This window comes from Carya illinoinensis, chromosome 11, assembly GCF_018687715.1.
Source record: "Carya illinoinensis cultivar Pawnee chromosome 11, C.illinoinensisPawnee_v1, whole genome shotgun sequence".
NCBI classification, from domain to species: Eukaryota; Viridiplantae; Streptophyta; class Magnoliopsida; order Fagales; family Juglandaceae; genus Carya; species Carya illinoinensis.
The window spans coordinates 7872057-7887833 of NC_056762.1; the positions used below are offsets into that span (position 1 = coordinate 7872057).

At 36.2% G+C, this 15777-nt stretch overlaps 1 protein-coding gene across 1 annotated transcript; it reads left to right on the top strand.

Moving 5' to 3' along the window:
• Positions 1-11919: 11919 nt before the first annotated feature.
• LOC122282180 (amino-acid permease BAT1 homolog) lies at positions 11920-15777 on the top strand. The gene is made up of 7 exons (XM_043094134.1): positions 11920-12044; positions 13440-13515; positions 13636-13730; positions 13883-14143; positions 15055-15073; positions 15176-15395; positions 15503-15777. Exons 1-7 carry the CDS (start codon positions 11920-11922, stop codon positions 15760-15762), a joined length of 1056 nt encoding a protein of 351 aa, XP_042950068.1. The 3' UTR covers positions 15763-15777.

A 15777-nucleotide genomic window follows, 5' to 3' on the forward strand; every position in this document is an offset into this window, starting at 1 on the left:
TTTATGGATATGGCTTCTTTAGGAGTACCAATTTCTTTTCTTTGTATTTTTCTCTTTCGGAATGCTTTATCTTTTGTATCAATAGATCTCTCATGCTTTTATACATGTCTTATGTTCATTAGACTGCTAGATTTCTTAATTTTCCAATGAGGATTTCAATCCTCGTTGGGATTTTAGTAGCTAGAATATGAGACATTTTTATTTTATTGCATCCATAAATCAATTATCATCCGAACTTCCAGTTCACTTATGATAATCAAAATAACGTCAAATTATTTCATTTTATTTACGTCTAGCAAATATTTCTTTCTGCTCATGGCGAGAAGACTTTATAATAAAAGAATTTTCTGGTTCTTTTATAGACATTTATATGAAAATTATTCGACTTATCGTAATTGATTTCAGATGATCAAGATAATCATGAAAAGCATACAAATACTTTGAATTATATTACTTTTAATGTATCATAATATTTGATTCAATAGTTGTATAATATAATCTCAAAAAGAAAGCTATTTGTTTTTTCAATACGAGCTTCTATCCCAAAATCATAGAAGTACTATAAAGATATTTATTATAATGTCCAAGCTCTTGGTTTCTTTGAAAAAAATGCACTAATCGCTTCTGAAAATAATATAAATCTAATATCATTCATTTCAAGAAATGATGTGGAACTAGAAGGAAGTGACTAATGATTTCTTAACAAAAATTTATTATTTTTCTCAACCACTAGAAGACAAGATATAAGTTTAGAATATCTTGTGAACTTTCGCACTCGATATTGCTACTTCAAGAGCACATTCGAGGCATTCATTTTCAACATATATTCTTTAGTAGCTTTTCTCTACACAATTTCAATTGCGCAACTTCAAGTGCATTAATCATAATAAGTTTTTGGTACATGTATCACTCCTTTGAACTATCTCACAGAATCAATAGATCTTTTATTATGAGATTTTTAATAAAGTTATTGGTTTAGGGCGATCCTTCAGGTATGCTCAATTTCTATTCCAAGATAAATCTTATCATCAATAATTCATAACAAGTATAAAAAATAAATAGAACTTGTATATAAACTATGAGAATAAAAATTGACCACAGATATAACTGAAATATAAATTAGGAAAATTTTAATTCACCATAGATATAACTAAGATGTAATTTATGTGAATAAATATGAAATTTTATCAAGTAATAATAAGGAATATAATCTTTAATGCTCACCTTGGGGATTGCAAATAATATATTGAAAAACTTACTTGAAGTAGAAGACCACTAGCTTCAGAATCAATAGAACCTCGTGCTGATAACGTGTTATAAAACTAATGGAGAGAGAGAGAGAGAGAGAGAGAGAGAGAGAGAGATCTTGAACGTGAGAGAGAGATGCTTGTTATTCAATATTGAAAATCTTGAAGAATACCCATATATATAGAAGTACAAATGAGGTCTTGGCCGTCAATTACATCATAATTGATGGCTAAGGACAATCAATTATGACGGCTATAGGCAGTCATAATTGACCGCTCATAGCCGTCAATTATGATAGCTAAAGACGGTCAATTATGACGACTATTATTAAGTCAGTTTATAACAATTATGTGATAGGATGAGAATAATGTACGAGGATGGATTAATTAGAACACCATGCACCTCTCTTTACGTACACACAATCTACCCACAAAGCACACACCATTCACTACCTAATTCTTTTTAAGGTAATTAATTACATAATTTTAGCCAACAATAATTACGGGTAGGGCTGGGCCAAGCCAGGTTGGGTCTTCTTAAGAGAGGAAAAACATTAAGATACACTTACAGGAGGAGGAAAGGTGGTGTCACCCACGAGAGAGGGCCTTGAAAAGGGAAGAATTAGGAGGGATTCACTTCTCACGTAGGGTGGCCACAAGCTATCCTATGAGTGGAACATGACACAATACATTCAAAAAATGTGTCAAGACAATAGAAAACATGAAGTCAGACATATCATGCCTATATTTCTCCTTCAAAAAATGTGTTACAATTTAGACGCAACCTTGCATTTCAACAGGTACGGGTGTAAAAATAAAACAATAAACCGGTTAAACTAGACCAAACCGGTGTATTCGGTCTGATTTGTAACCGGTCTGGTTCGTAACTAGTTCTTAAGAACCGAAATTGGTTCTAAACAAGTATTTTAAAAATTGGTTTGAATCAAAATGGATTGGTATATATATATTTTTAATTTTTTATAGTATATATAAAATATTATTTATATAATTATTTATATTATATTATACATATTATATGCTAAATTTTTAATTAATATAACAGAGAATTCTAATCTTATTATTCATGTCTATTAAGCTTATAACATAAAACTAATATAACTTTTGATATAATATAAAATTAATCTTGAAAGTTTAATATAAAATTTCATTTATGATATAACATAAATTAATCTTCTATTTTTAATATAACAGTTGAATTTTGATATTAGCATATAAATTTTAATTTTACAACTTTTAAGCCAAAAATTATAAAATGAGGGATATGGGTCATTCACTTGTTAAAGTTTTGTTCGAGTATAATTTTGTTTATCAATAAAACCGAAAAAATGGGAAAATCAGAAGTTTCGATTTCAGTGGTTAATCGGCTCTAAAATTTTCAAAACTAGTGAATAACCATAATGTTCTACAAAATGTCCAAAATTGGACTGAATCAAATTCGTTACACCCCTACCAACAGGAGGCAGAGACTTTTCAACTTCAACTCCATCGAGTCTCTAATGAAATCCAACACCCACAAGAGTCACAGACCTTACATTATACTAATTAAGTATGCAATTAATGTATGTTCTTATTAACTAGAAAGCTGGGAGAATATTCTAATTACCTACAGATGAGTAAAACATATATATTATGAGTATACTGAAAGGACGTATTCCTCCCTTCTTGGGCTGGACCCAATTCGATTATTAGAGCTAAAAGCTCAATGTTAAAAGACTTGATATATGGCAAGAAAAAAGCCCAAGCTAACACAGAAAATACGAAACAGCCCCTACCTGGGCGTGTCTCCAGCCATGCCGCATTAAATGACTAAATACTAGTTGAGATCTCAAATCTGACAGGGAGTGCCACATTAAATGCAACACAATGCCGCCCCTAGGCATAGAGGCGACAAAGCATAGAACTCTAAAGCTTCCTCTTAGACAGCTTTTGACGAATAAGACACATGCACAAAGGCTTGGGGTGAGTCAAGATGCCTTGACAAAGGTTGCCACATTAAATGCGATAGCATGCTGTTCAAAGCAAAGGTAGTGATGTAAACTCCAATCAACTCACTTTAAGACCCAACAACAATATTGGAAAACCAATCCATGAAAACCAAACTCAAGTCTATGAATGGAGAATCAAGACCCGTTGAGAACTCGTTTCAATAATATAGATTATATTAAAATCTAGACCCATTGAAGAACCCGTCTCAAAAACCCGGATTATAAGGAGGAATACTACAAAGGTTGTGATTTACCTTTGATAAGTTCAAAATTCAACCAAGAACAAGAGGAGTAAACTCAATTCACAATGAAAATTCAATATTGTCTAACCTTCTCAAATGAGGCTATAACTGGTTTAAATAAGAATTTCCAAAACTCTAAGTGAATAGTACCGCGGAACTGTAGCGTGAATAGTATCGCACTACAGTACTTCTAAAACCCTAGTTCACTTAAAATAATAACTTTTCAAATATGCCCTTGGCCAAAATACAAGGTCTTCCCAAAAATCCTAATTCATTAGAAATAAGTCATGTGAGCTAGACATCCCCCAAACCCAATTATTCGTATGACTAATAAAATAACCCCTTTTAATGAAATAAATAGGTCCGTGGCCTTTAATAGGTCCAAGTCGCGTTTTTCATAGCATATCACATGGATGAAAACTGGATCTTCTTCTCTCAAACTCATCTTGAATATTTGGCTCTTGCTAGGCTCTACCCAAGTAAATTGCACCAATCATTGCATAGCATCCTTGCTCTTCTCAACTCTCGATTTTGTAATTGATCCTTAACATTTGGTCCGCCTTGGGGCCGATCATTCCCTATCTCCTCAAAAAGATTCAACCTCGAATCTCCACCTAAATCAAAGAAAAAAAGATTAGAAATATTGAAAGTAGAAGAAACATCATACTTACCTGGAAGATTGACTCGATATGAATTATCATTACTCTTCTTATGAATTTGGAAAAGTCTATCCGAATTACTCCTATTATCAATAAGCAAAAGCATCAAATCTAAACGAGTAAATGGATTAAAACCATAAATAACTTCAAAAGGATAATATGGAGTAGTAGTATGCATGGTCGTATTATATGCAAACTGTATAAATGACAAACAATCACCCCAAGTCTTTAAATTTTTATGAACAACAGTGCATAAAAGTTGAGTTAAAGTCCTATTAACTACTTCAGTCTGACCATCAGTCTGTGGGTGACAAATAGTGGAAAATAAGAGCTTAGTACTTAATTTCCCCCACAACACCTTTCAAAAATAGCTAAGGAATTTAACATCCCTATCAGAAACAATACCCATGGGCACACCATGGAGTCGCACTATCTCCTTGAAAACAAGTCAGCTATGTTTTTAGCATCATCAGTTTTATAACATGGAATAAAATATCCCATTTTGCTAAATATATCCACAACCACAAAAATAAAATCTCTATCCATTTTTGTCCTAGGTAGCCCCAAAACAAAGTTTATAAATATGTCTACACATTTTAATTCCTTTTAATGAAATAAATAAGTTTGTGACCTTCAATAACAATAGGTCCAAGTCATGTCTTCTATAACATATCACATAGATGAAAACTGGATCTTATTCTTTCAAACCCATCTTGAATATTGGGCTTTTACTAGGCTCTACCCAAGTAGATTGCATCAATCATTGCATAGCTTCCTTACCCTTCTCAACTCTTGATTTTGTAATTGATCCTTAAGACTTGGTCTGCATTGGGGCCCATTAGGTAGACACCCCAGGTGCAAGGAGAACAATGACCCCACTAGAAGAGAGAAATATAATAGTCTCAATACAGGCATCAAAGGTGTTTTCTAACACTCTGGGCCATTAAGTTTTCTTGTCTTATGTGACTGGCAGAGAATGGCAGGATGCGAAACACATATTTAACAATTGGCATTGTTTGTGGGACTTCCTAAGTAACACTAGCGTGCCTTTCATATGCCTCCTGTGACTCGGTCCCAAGCAACCCATGAACAGGAAGCTACCTTGACCAACATAGAGAGAAGGTTTGCATAAATGGAGGAGCGAATGAAAAGGATGGCATCAGAATTAGAGAATCTCCATTGAGAGAATGAGATCCTAAAGTAGAGGAATATGAGATTAGAGGAAGGTGCTAGCACGAGCAAGAATGAGCAAATCGAGGCAGAGCTGCACAACACAAGAGGGGTCACTGCTAACGAAGAGGTAAAGAAAAATATGCACATTGAGCTTCGTAGCCTCATGGTAAACTATAAAGAGATGGCCAAAAAGATATATAGGAGCATCTTTCTCAATCGACTAGTTGCTAAGCAGCACGAATCTCCCTTACAACGCAGAGGTTATGGTAGTCCAGCTGAAACTCAAAAGTTTCACAGATCAAGATGTATGACATATCCAAAGACACAGTCTAACATCTTGAATCGTTTAGTGCTCACATGATGCTCCATGGTTTTTTTATGGGAATTGCATGTTGAGCTTTTCCCCTAACGCTTAGAGTGATGGCAAGGGGATGGTTCAGATCTCTATAGCCAAGCACCATTGACAGTTTTGTGGATCTGGGCAAGTAATTCATTACCCAATTCATGGTTAGCAGGAGGAGAAGGTGTCCAACCACCTATCTCCTGACCATGAAATAGTGGGAAGATGAAAGCTTGAAATCTTATCTCTCCCAGTTCAATAAGGAGAGCCTGATGACAGATGACCAGGATGAGAAGATTTTGTTAGCAGGACTCATAGGCAGCATTTGGCCAAGGAGCCGGTTCATGGCCAAATTGGCTAGAAGGACCCATACAACGTTGCGAGAATCCATGGACTAAGTAGACGATATTTTCAATGTCGAGAACACTCTTTAAGCTTTCACCTCCCCGAGAAGATTTAAAGTAGAGTGGTCAGAGAAAGGGGACAAAAAGGCCACAGGAGAAAGGACCCATTAGAAAGAGTCGAAAACCAAGAAAGGGTCATACAAGAAAAGAAAAGACAGTGGCACCACTTCTAGGAAGGCGCACTCACTGCTAAAGACTATGGAAGGTGCCTCAAAAATGAGCAATATCACCCGAACCAACAGTTGTGTAAGCTTCCTCTTCAAGGTGTTTTGCGAGAGTTGGGCCTTGAGAAACCCGAGAGTCAAATTGAGTATGGTTTCAAAGAACACCATCTCTAAATCCTAGTCCTGGTCTAGAGCCATTTTCGGCCCTTGGTTGCGAGGTGGGTTAGAAGGGAGATCCAAGGATGGAAAAACGAGCTGAGCATTTGGCGCCATAAACTCGAAGTCCAATGCCACCACTAGATCAGTGTCTGCTTATGCTATAATAACATCAAAATCATCCGAATCAATAGTCTCCTCTGACTGGGACTTGGGCAACCTGTGATGGAGGAGCGTGTCACAACTGCTTTACGGATGGGCAAGAAGTCCCCTACTCAAACTTCAAGCAACCGCACGTTTCCCTCAGTCTTTGAGTCTCCTTGCCCTCGCAGCATGATCTCTTTCGTCACCACCCAACGTGGCAATGGAATGCCTCTTCTTATGACAAGATGTTACTCCCAAGCACAAAGGCTCAACATGGGTCAAGACTCCATGACAGAGGTTGCCATGCTAAATGCGACAACATGTTGTTGTCCATATCAGAGGTAGATACCCTAGGCACAAGGAGAACAGTGACCCCACCAGAAGAGGGAAGCCTAAAAGCCTTGGTACAAGTATCATTCGAGGACATCTACTCTATCTCTCTCTCTCTCTCTCTCTGGGGTATAAACTAACTTAGGCATGTGAGGTATTTTCGGGCACTCTGGGCCATCAAACTTTCTTGTCTCAGGTAACCGGTGGTTAATGACGGGGTGCAAAACAAGTCCTTAACATATATAGTACTCACACTGTTTTTCAAGATTCAAATCGACATTGGTTATGACATTAATTAAGTAATATTTAACAAAGAAATTTGAACCCTTTGAAGATAAGGATGATCTTTCTTAAATTCAATTAGAATTGATGTTATTCATTTAGTTGAAAATATGGATGTTATGGTCCTTTCAATTATATATCAATGTATTAACTATTAGAAACACAATGACCTCGATCAATTTCAAGTCAAGTGGGAAAAAAAAAATGAGAAAGAGCTCTTATTATAAATCTTGGATTAATATTTATCAAACTAGGGCCGTACTATATATATGGTATTACGAGTAAAATAAATTAGTTTTTATTTTTTTATATGTCCTTCCTCCTGTCTCACCCACAAGATCATCTCCCTACTCCCAGCTTGTACGTGTAAGATCTTCCACTCTCTGTTAGAGAGTGGAAGTTGCCGGTGTAAGTTGAAGATCCTGGTGAGTCCTGGGACAGGGAAGAGTTTTGAATCTCCCCCAATCCTCGTCAGTGGCGGATCACTACGTTTTTTAAAAGTTTTTTGAAAAATTAAAATTTACCCTAGTTTTTAATCATTATTTTAGAAATATAGAAAATAACCCCCAAAAATATTTATAATGTTTATATGTTCTGCAAAATTTTATAAAATTCAAATATATGTGGATAGAAATTATATAATGTCTCTCCATTTTTTTCCTTATAGATCTAAAATTTTGTATAATTTCTACATATTATTTATTTTCAAAAGTGTCGTCTCACTAAAATTAAATCAAAATTAAGTTTAAGAGAAATAATAAACTTATTAATATAGATCTTAAAGTACTTGTTTATTATACAATATTAGATTAATTTCTTAATATGGAATATAAAATGAAAATACAAGAAAAATCATTTAAAGTTGGTGATCTATATAGAAAATAGTTGATAGATTTTATCCTCTAGACTTCATTGAATAAGAAAAAACTTATTTAATGTCTTTATTATAGTATTATATGCTTAATGTAATACAAAAATATCAAGAAATTTCATGAAACTTACTAAACTAGATTACATACTAGAATGAAAGATGATATTATAAAATATCACTGATAGTTTCTATGAAGTAATAACTTCTAAATATTTCACTACAAAAATAATAAGTAATAAATATTATTTCATGAAACATTATGGTCAAAAAACTAAAACATATATTAAGTTGTTGTATTTTTATAATTTTATTTTTATGTATATATTACAAATTATCGAGATCTAATTTAATTATATTTATGTTTTTATGTTTTTTTAATCTTAATGTTAATGTGTCACACACAATAAAATTTGGCCCCGACCCCTGATTCCACCACTGATCATCTTTATGATTTTCTCGTGTTTTGCCTCGGTTTCTTCTTAATTTGCTTCTCCGTGGACCGTCTAGTCTCCTCTCTTTTAATTTACTAATCTATTTCTTCTTCGATCTGTTGTTGTACCCACATCATCGCCCTGATCTGCCCATCTGTCGCTTTCCAACGAAGACATAGTGGAAGGTGTAGAGATAAGGAGTAAGATTGTAAGTAAAATCGAAAGCAATAATCTTGAATAACCCACAAAGAAAAATAGTCTTTGGGATTTCCTACTATATATTATATATCGTCTCCTCCTTAATTTATTTAGGATATGGACGAGAGTTCTAACATTAAATATTATATGATACATTAATGGTTCAATCTATTATTACATAATTTAAGAGACATTAATACATAAAATAATCTACATATTTTAAAGAAACTAAAACAATAAACTTCTTGGAACAGAACAAAAATATATATTTTTTCTATATACTTAAGGGGCGCATGCATGGCTGTGTTCAAAGGATACCAGCTAGCATAGCCACGGGTGACCCCACGAAGTGGTGGTTCTATATATTATCATGGGTCTAAACGTACGCCCACTTGATCATGCTGGTTTTTGTCGTTTTCCTTTTTATTTTCTATGAAAAATTTTAAAAGAAAATTAATTAAAATTTAGGGAGGGAATTGAATTTCTGTCGGGTACTGCATATTTCTTAGAGATCACTCCGATTCAGCAGGATTCGATTCAGTCGGATGACTCGGATCAGATCAAGACAGCTTGTTTTATCCAGCAATCCTAGCTAACCCATGCTGCAACTTGCAAGACCGATGAAAATCCGAGCTAGCTAGCTACCTAGCTCTTGGCCCTCATCATTGTCATCACGTTTCTGAATCGTACGTCTCATCATTTTAGTACTTACTGTTGATGGAAACTTCACATAACATTTATATAAATATATGTAATATATATATATATATATTTATACGAAAGTTACTGAGAATGTTTTAAAAAATCATGTATGTTTTACTGGTTGTGCTCATCATCATTTACAAAATATTCTAATAAAATAATTTACCTATAAAATCACCGTATCCATCTAATAATGTATTACTTTTATTTATTACCAAGAGATTGCCTAGAGTATTGGAATTGAGTTTTGATAAGAGATACAATATTGCAAGCATGATTTGAGGAGAATCTGGATTCTTCTGTAACTGTAATTACTAATACCCCCGCAAGCCTAGTGTCTAATCAAAGATGTGAAACTTGGAACGAAAAAAGGTGAAGGTAAGTCAGCTGAGACTTTTGGTAAATAAGTCGGCAATTTGTGAGTAAGGACATAGCGGTTTTTGAGGTCTTCGGAGGCCACTAGTCAATTCTCTCATAAGATGATAATTTAAATCAATGTGCTTGGAACATTTATGAGAAGTCAGATTAACATTAAGAAAAATGAAACTTTGATTATTACAAACCATGACTAGAGGAGATGGAGGAGACACATGAAGATCCCAAAGAAGATGCCGCAACCACTTAACCTCAATGGTAGTAATGGCCAATGCCCGATATTATAGATTCACAGCTACCGGGAAACCGTGGGTTACTTCTTAAAATTCTAGGACACCAAATTGCCACCGAAATAAATGGCATATCTAGAAATAGAACGGAGCATATTTGGACACTCAACTCAATCGACATCAGAATAAACAAGGAGTTCTCAAGAAGAAGACGGAGTGAAAGATAAACTAAATCGAAGAGTCCCCTTAACATAGCGGAGTATCTGTTTAACAGCTTGAAAATGAGAAATAGATGGCTCATGTATGAACTGACAACATCATTGACAACGTGAGCAATATCCGGACAAGTAATTGTGTGACATTGAAGAGCACCTACAAGCGACTGATAGAGGGATGGATCATCAAAATCTGGACCAGCCATGGAGAGATGTTGAGCGACCACCATGGGAGTACTTGGTTTGGAATCAACCAACTTTGCATGTTGTAAGATCCCATGAGCATACTTGACTTGGCTAAGAAAAAGACCAGTAATAGTGTGATGGGCTTCCAAGCCCAAAAAATAGTTCAAAGATCCAAGGTTCTTGGAGGCAAATTTACGAGTTAGCTTGCTAATAAATCCATCAAGGAGGGCCAAATTGCTGCCGGTCATGACCATGTTGTCAACATAGAGTAATAAATAGATTAAGTCAGCACCCTTGGAGAGAACAAATAAAGATGAGTCGGCACGACTACAAATGAAGCTAACAACCAAAAGAAAGGAGCTAAAGTGATGAAACCAAGCACGTGGAGCTTACTTGAGACCATAGAGAGCCCGGCGAAGCCAACAAACATGTGTGGGGTATTGAGAATCAACATATTAGTCGGTTGATCCATATAAACCTCCTCTTACAAAAGACCATTAAAAATGCATTTTTAATGTCAAGTTTCCGAAGAGACCAATTATTAGAGACAACCAAGGATAAAGAAAACTGACTATGGAAACCTTGACAACAAGCCTAAAAGTATCAAAAAAGTCTAGGCCTGGTTGTTGTGTGTAGTATTTTGCAACAAGACGAGCCTTAAGACGATCCACAGTACCTTTGGAGAATGGAGTCATTAGTAAAGGTGATAGAGAATGGAAAATCGGAAGTAAGTTTACTAATAGAAATCAGATTTTGGGTTAAACCAGGCACAACTAAGACATCTTTTAAAGTAAGGGAAAAGGTGGAAGAGATGGTACCGGTGTGGGAAATGGGAAGAGAGGCACCATTACTAACAATAACACGATCCTTACCAATATACATGTCAAACTTATCCAGTTGAGTAGCATCATTAGTCATGTGCGTAGTGGCACCGATATCCGTATACCCGTTGGAATCCTTATTATCAGTGAGGGAGCATGAGGTGAAAGCCTCCACAAGGTTGGCAGCATTTGAGGAAGGGGAGTAGCGGTCACGACAGGAAGTGGAGTAATGCCCTTCCCCACAGAAAATCTGACAACAAATAGGACAATTGCATTGATAACGACCGCCACTGCGGCCATGACCCCCATGAGAAGCACGACTAGCTCCACTGCCAAAAACAGATTTGTTATTTCGAGAGACAGTGAAGGCGTTAGAAGTAGATCCTGTGGAAGGCAACTCCAAGGATTTAACAAAATTCTCATAACTCTCCGCTAGGGGAACATTATCAGTAAAAGAAGGGAGAGGTGAAAGAGATAACTGAGTAGTGGAAAAAGTTGAGAAAGTAGAGCCAATTCCACACAAATACCAGTGTATTTTGTTGAGATAATTCATCGAACGGCCCATGGCAGCAAGCTGATCATAAACAGATTTGAACTCATGGGAATATTCAACAACAGTGCGAGCGTCTTTCTTCATGTGCTACAATTCATCTTTCAAATGTAGCTCCTGGCATCTACAACGATGATTAAAATTGGTTTCTAGAGTAGACCAGATTGCATGCGAGGAGGTTAGACCGACAACAATGGACAAGGCTTCTTTCATCAACGAAGCAAGTAGAAGACTGAGGAAGTTGATCGGTCTACTGCCATTCAGCAAATTTTGGATTGGCAGTCGTAGAGTCACCAAAATCGATAGTGGCAGAGGGAGGTATGATGGAGCCATCAATATAGCCAAGAAGATTTTGACACTGTACCAACAGTAGCACTTGACTACGCCAGAGGAGATAGTTGGAGGAGGATAACCTGATGGTCAAGAGGTGGACCATGGTCTTGAAAGATGGAGTAGGAGACGGGGTGTGAGAGGCCATTGGGATTGATGGAGGTAAATCCTAGAAGACTATTGATACCATGAGAAGGTTTTAAAAACCACCGTGTGTTTTACTAGTGGTGCTCATCATCATTTATAGAATATTACAGCAAAAGAATTTACATAAAAAGTCAACATATCCATCTATAGCTATTGCTATAATCAAGGGATTGCCTAGAATCACAGGTTTGAGTTTTGATAAGAGATACAATATTACTAGCATGATTTGAGAAGGATCTTGTGGATTCTTTTGTAACCGTAATAGTTACAATCTTAATTATAGCCATGTTCTTACATACAAAGGTGACACTGGGCATGCATATTACCTGACACTACAAACTTTTTTTTTTTTTGGAACAGACTCGACACTGAAAACTTAAGTCGTTGGTCTTGCCTATGCCAAGGGCAGACCACATCAACCCCTATGTACCCATCTATGACATGTTATTGTCATGACTGACAATCACCACATGTTGTGCATGCAGCGATATCTTATTGTTTTCGAATCCCCTGGCTAGTTTGCTTGAGTCCAAATGACCTTAAAATGAACTAACATACATAGTTCTTTTTAATACTCCATGCTAAATCAAAACATGTCATGCCCTTTTTAATTTACTCTACTAATGAAACTTGGAAGACAATGACATAAGGAGCTATGCACACAACCCACTACAAGAAATTAGGGCTTTTGCAGCGTTTTTTATTTTGTTGCAATTAAAATCGCTGCAATAGATATACTTTGGCAGCGAAATATTTTCCCTTGCAAATTTTTCACATCGACATACGGTTTAATGAAGCGGGGCGCTTCATTAAACTTTTTGCAGCGAAATAATAATCTATAGCAGCGAAAACATGCCTTGGAATAATTAAAAACTTATTGCAGCAGAGTAATATCGTTGCAATAGGCTTTGGGCACCAAAGCCTTTGAAGATTTTCATTTTCCCCCCGAAATCACTCTGTTACCACGCGAGTACCATCTCCACTTCGAGCCTCTTGCCCATTTCTCCTACCTTCAGTGCCCAGGTGACCGATTAACAGAAATACACATGGCTGGAAATCTAGCTCCATCGTCGACTACGACAACGGGACCCTAGAACGTGCACCACTTCATTTCCCTTCCGCGGCAGCTACGGTTCCCGTTTCCTCCCCATCCCGCTCTGTGTGTGTCTGATTTCTGTCGGAGTGATTTGGGACACCGATTTCTGTTTGAATCGGTAGTTGACATTGTTGAACCAGTTACTTGGGTATACCTTTCGGCACCATAGGTATTGATTCTACTCATTGCTCTCTCTCTCCCCCTTCATCCGAGCTCGTTGCTTTAAAAAAATGGGAGCTTTTTCTTTGTAGACCTTTTGCTAGATATTTGCATATGAAAGTAGCAATTTTCTTTCACCATTTTTTACTAGTTCTTCTACATTTTGGCTACGTGTAGAAATTGGATCTTGAAAATGGAAACGTCTTGGTTGATTCAGGGCATACCCGTCTCCATGAGCTCGGTTACAAACAAGAGCTCAAGCGTGATCTCTCGTAAATATTCTCGACTGCAACCTTCTCTATATTCTTTTGCTTGGTTTTGCCGTTTGATCCCCAATTCATAGCAGAATATGAAATGGGTCGAATGGGTTGACGTGTTTTTTGTTGTGGTTTTTTGGTTTAAGGGTGTTTGTTGGGAATTGCAGGGTGATTTCCAACTTTGCGTTTTCATTTTCTATCATCTCTGTGCTTACTGGTGTAACCGCCCTTTACAACACTGGGTTAAAGTTTGGTGGGCCAGTGTCTTTGGCTTATGGCTGGTTAATAGCCGGGACTTTCACCATGTTTGTTGGGTTTTCCATGGCTAAGATTTGTTCCTCTTTCCCAACCTCTGGTGGACTCTACTATTGGAGTGCTAAGCTTGCTGGCCCAAGCTGGGCACCTTTTGCCTTATGGTTAACTGGCTGGTAATCTTTTTCCTAGCTAGTTTTCTCAGGAAGTTCAATTTTCAATTACTTCGATAGTTTGACCTATAAACATTGAACCACAACATTCATCGAAAAAATAGAAAAAAAATAATTTATTCACACCTTGATTGCTTTTATCTGATTTTTTTATTGCCTCTCTTGCTATCTGACACCTCATTGCAGTGGGTTGACTTTTAGAACTGTAAGTAATTACTTGCTGAGAAACTCGAGCATTGCTTGGCATTTAAGAATTGTGTTCTTGGAACCTTTAGTGCTTAAAGGAATTTGCTGTTTCTTTAGAGAATGTGCTAAAGCTTCAATCACAGCGGACAGCAGAATTTGTTACTCTGGTTGCTTGCTATTGCCACCCTTTTTCATAATCGGTAATTAGGTTCTTGTTACAGTGTTCAATGTCTGTGATAAGCAAAATTGCTATAAATCGCTGTTTCTGAGGATCTGTAATCAAACTTAGGAATACAAAGTCCAAACTTTGAGACTTTTCCTTTCTTTTTTGTTTTGTTTTGTTTTGCTTTTGCTTTTTCTTTTTCTAGAGGGAGTGCAGAGGGTATGTTCTGGTTTTATTTTTCCTTATAAAATTAGACTACAATTGGGAAAACCCACCAATAAAGAAGTTGTTAGTGGGAAACGTTGATGAAAGTAGTTCTTTGACATGTAAGATTTTGTGGAATGAATTACATTGAAGAACATTTTTTTTTTACCAGCTCATATTAGATTGAGTTCCATTGTTCTAAGAACCAATGAGTGTAATGTCCAGTTTCATTTTCTTCTTGTCACTGAGCCTAAAACTTTAGATATATTGCTTAAGCAGCATCTCAAATTAATCATAAAATATGGATAAGTTTCTTGCTGCAACACCTGATGCACGGTACATGATTTTTATGTTTATGCAGGTTCAACATTGTTGGTCAGGTATTACTGAGTATCCTGGAGTTTCATGTCCTTCAAAATGTACAGGGAGATTGAGTTTGTTTTGGATGTTGTTAACCACTTTAGATACTTTTTCATTTGCAGTGGGCTGTTACAACAAGTGTAGATTTTTCACTTGCACAGCTGATTCAAGTGATCATTCTACTTAGCACAGGTGGGAAGAATGGAGGTGGATATGAGGCATCTAAATATGTTGTTATAGGTTTCCACGGGGGGATTTTACTCCTACATGCTATCATTAACAGTCTTCCAATCTCTTGGTTATCTTTATTTGGACAGTTAGCTGCAGGATGGAACATTGTAGGTATGAAGTGTTTACCAGAATTTTCCTTTTCTTTTTCTAGTTTTTCCCCATGTTATTATTTGGGGCAATCTTTTTTTTGGACCTCTTATGTTTCTTGGTATATTTAGGTGTATTTGTTCTTATGATTCTCATTCCCTGTGTTGCAACGGAAAGGGCTAGTGCCAAGTTCGTTTTCACTTACTTCAACACCGATAATGGTGATGGAATCAATAATAAATTATACATATTCATTCTGGGCCTTCTAATGAGTCAGTACACGCTTACTGGGTATGATGCCTCTGCTCATATGGTGAGTTTCTTTTTTCTTTATTCTTTTTTCTTTTTTCTTCTTTTTCCTCTTTTTGCCCCTTTCATCTCCTCAATATAATATAAATATAATGCA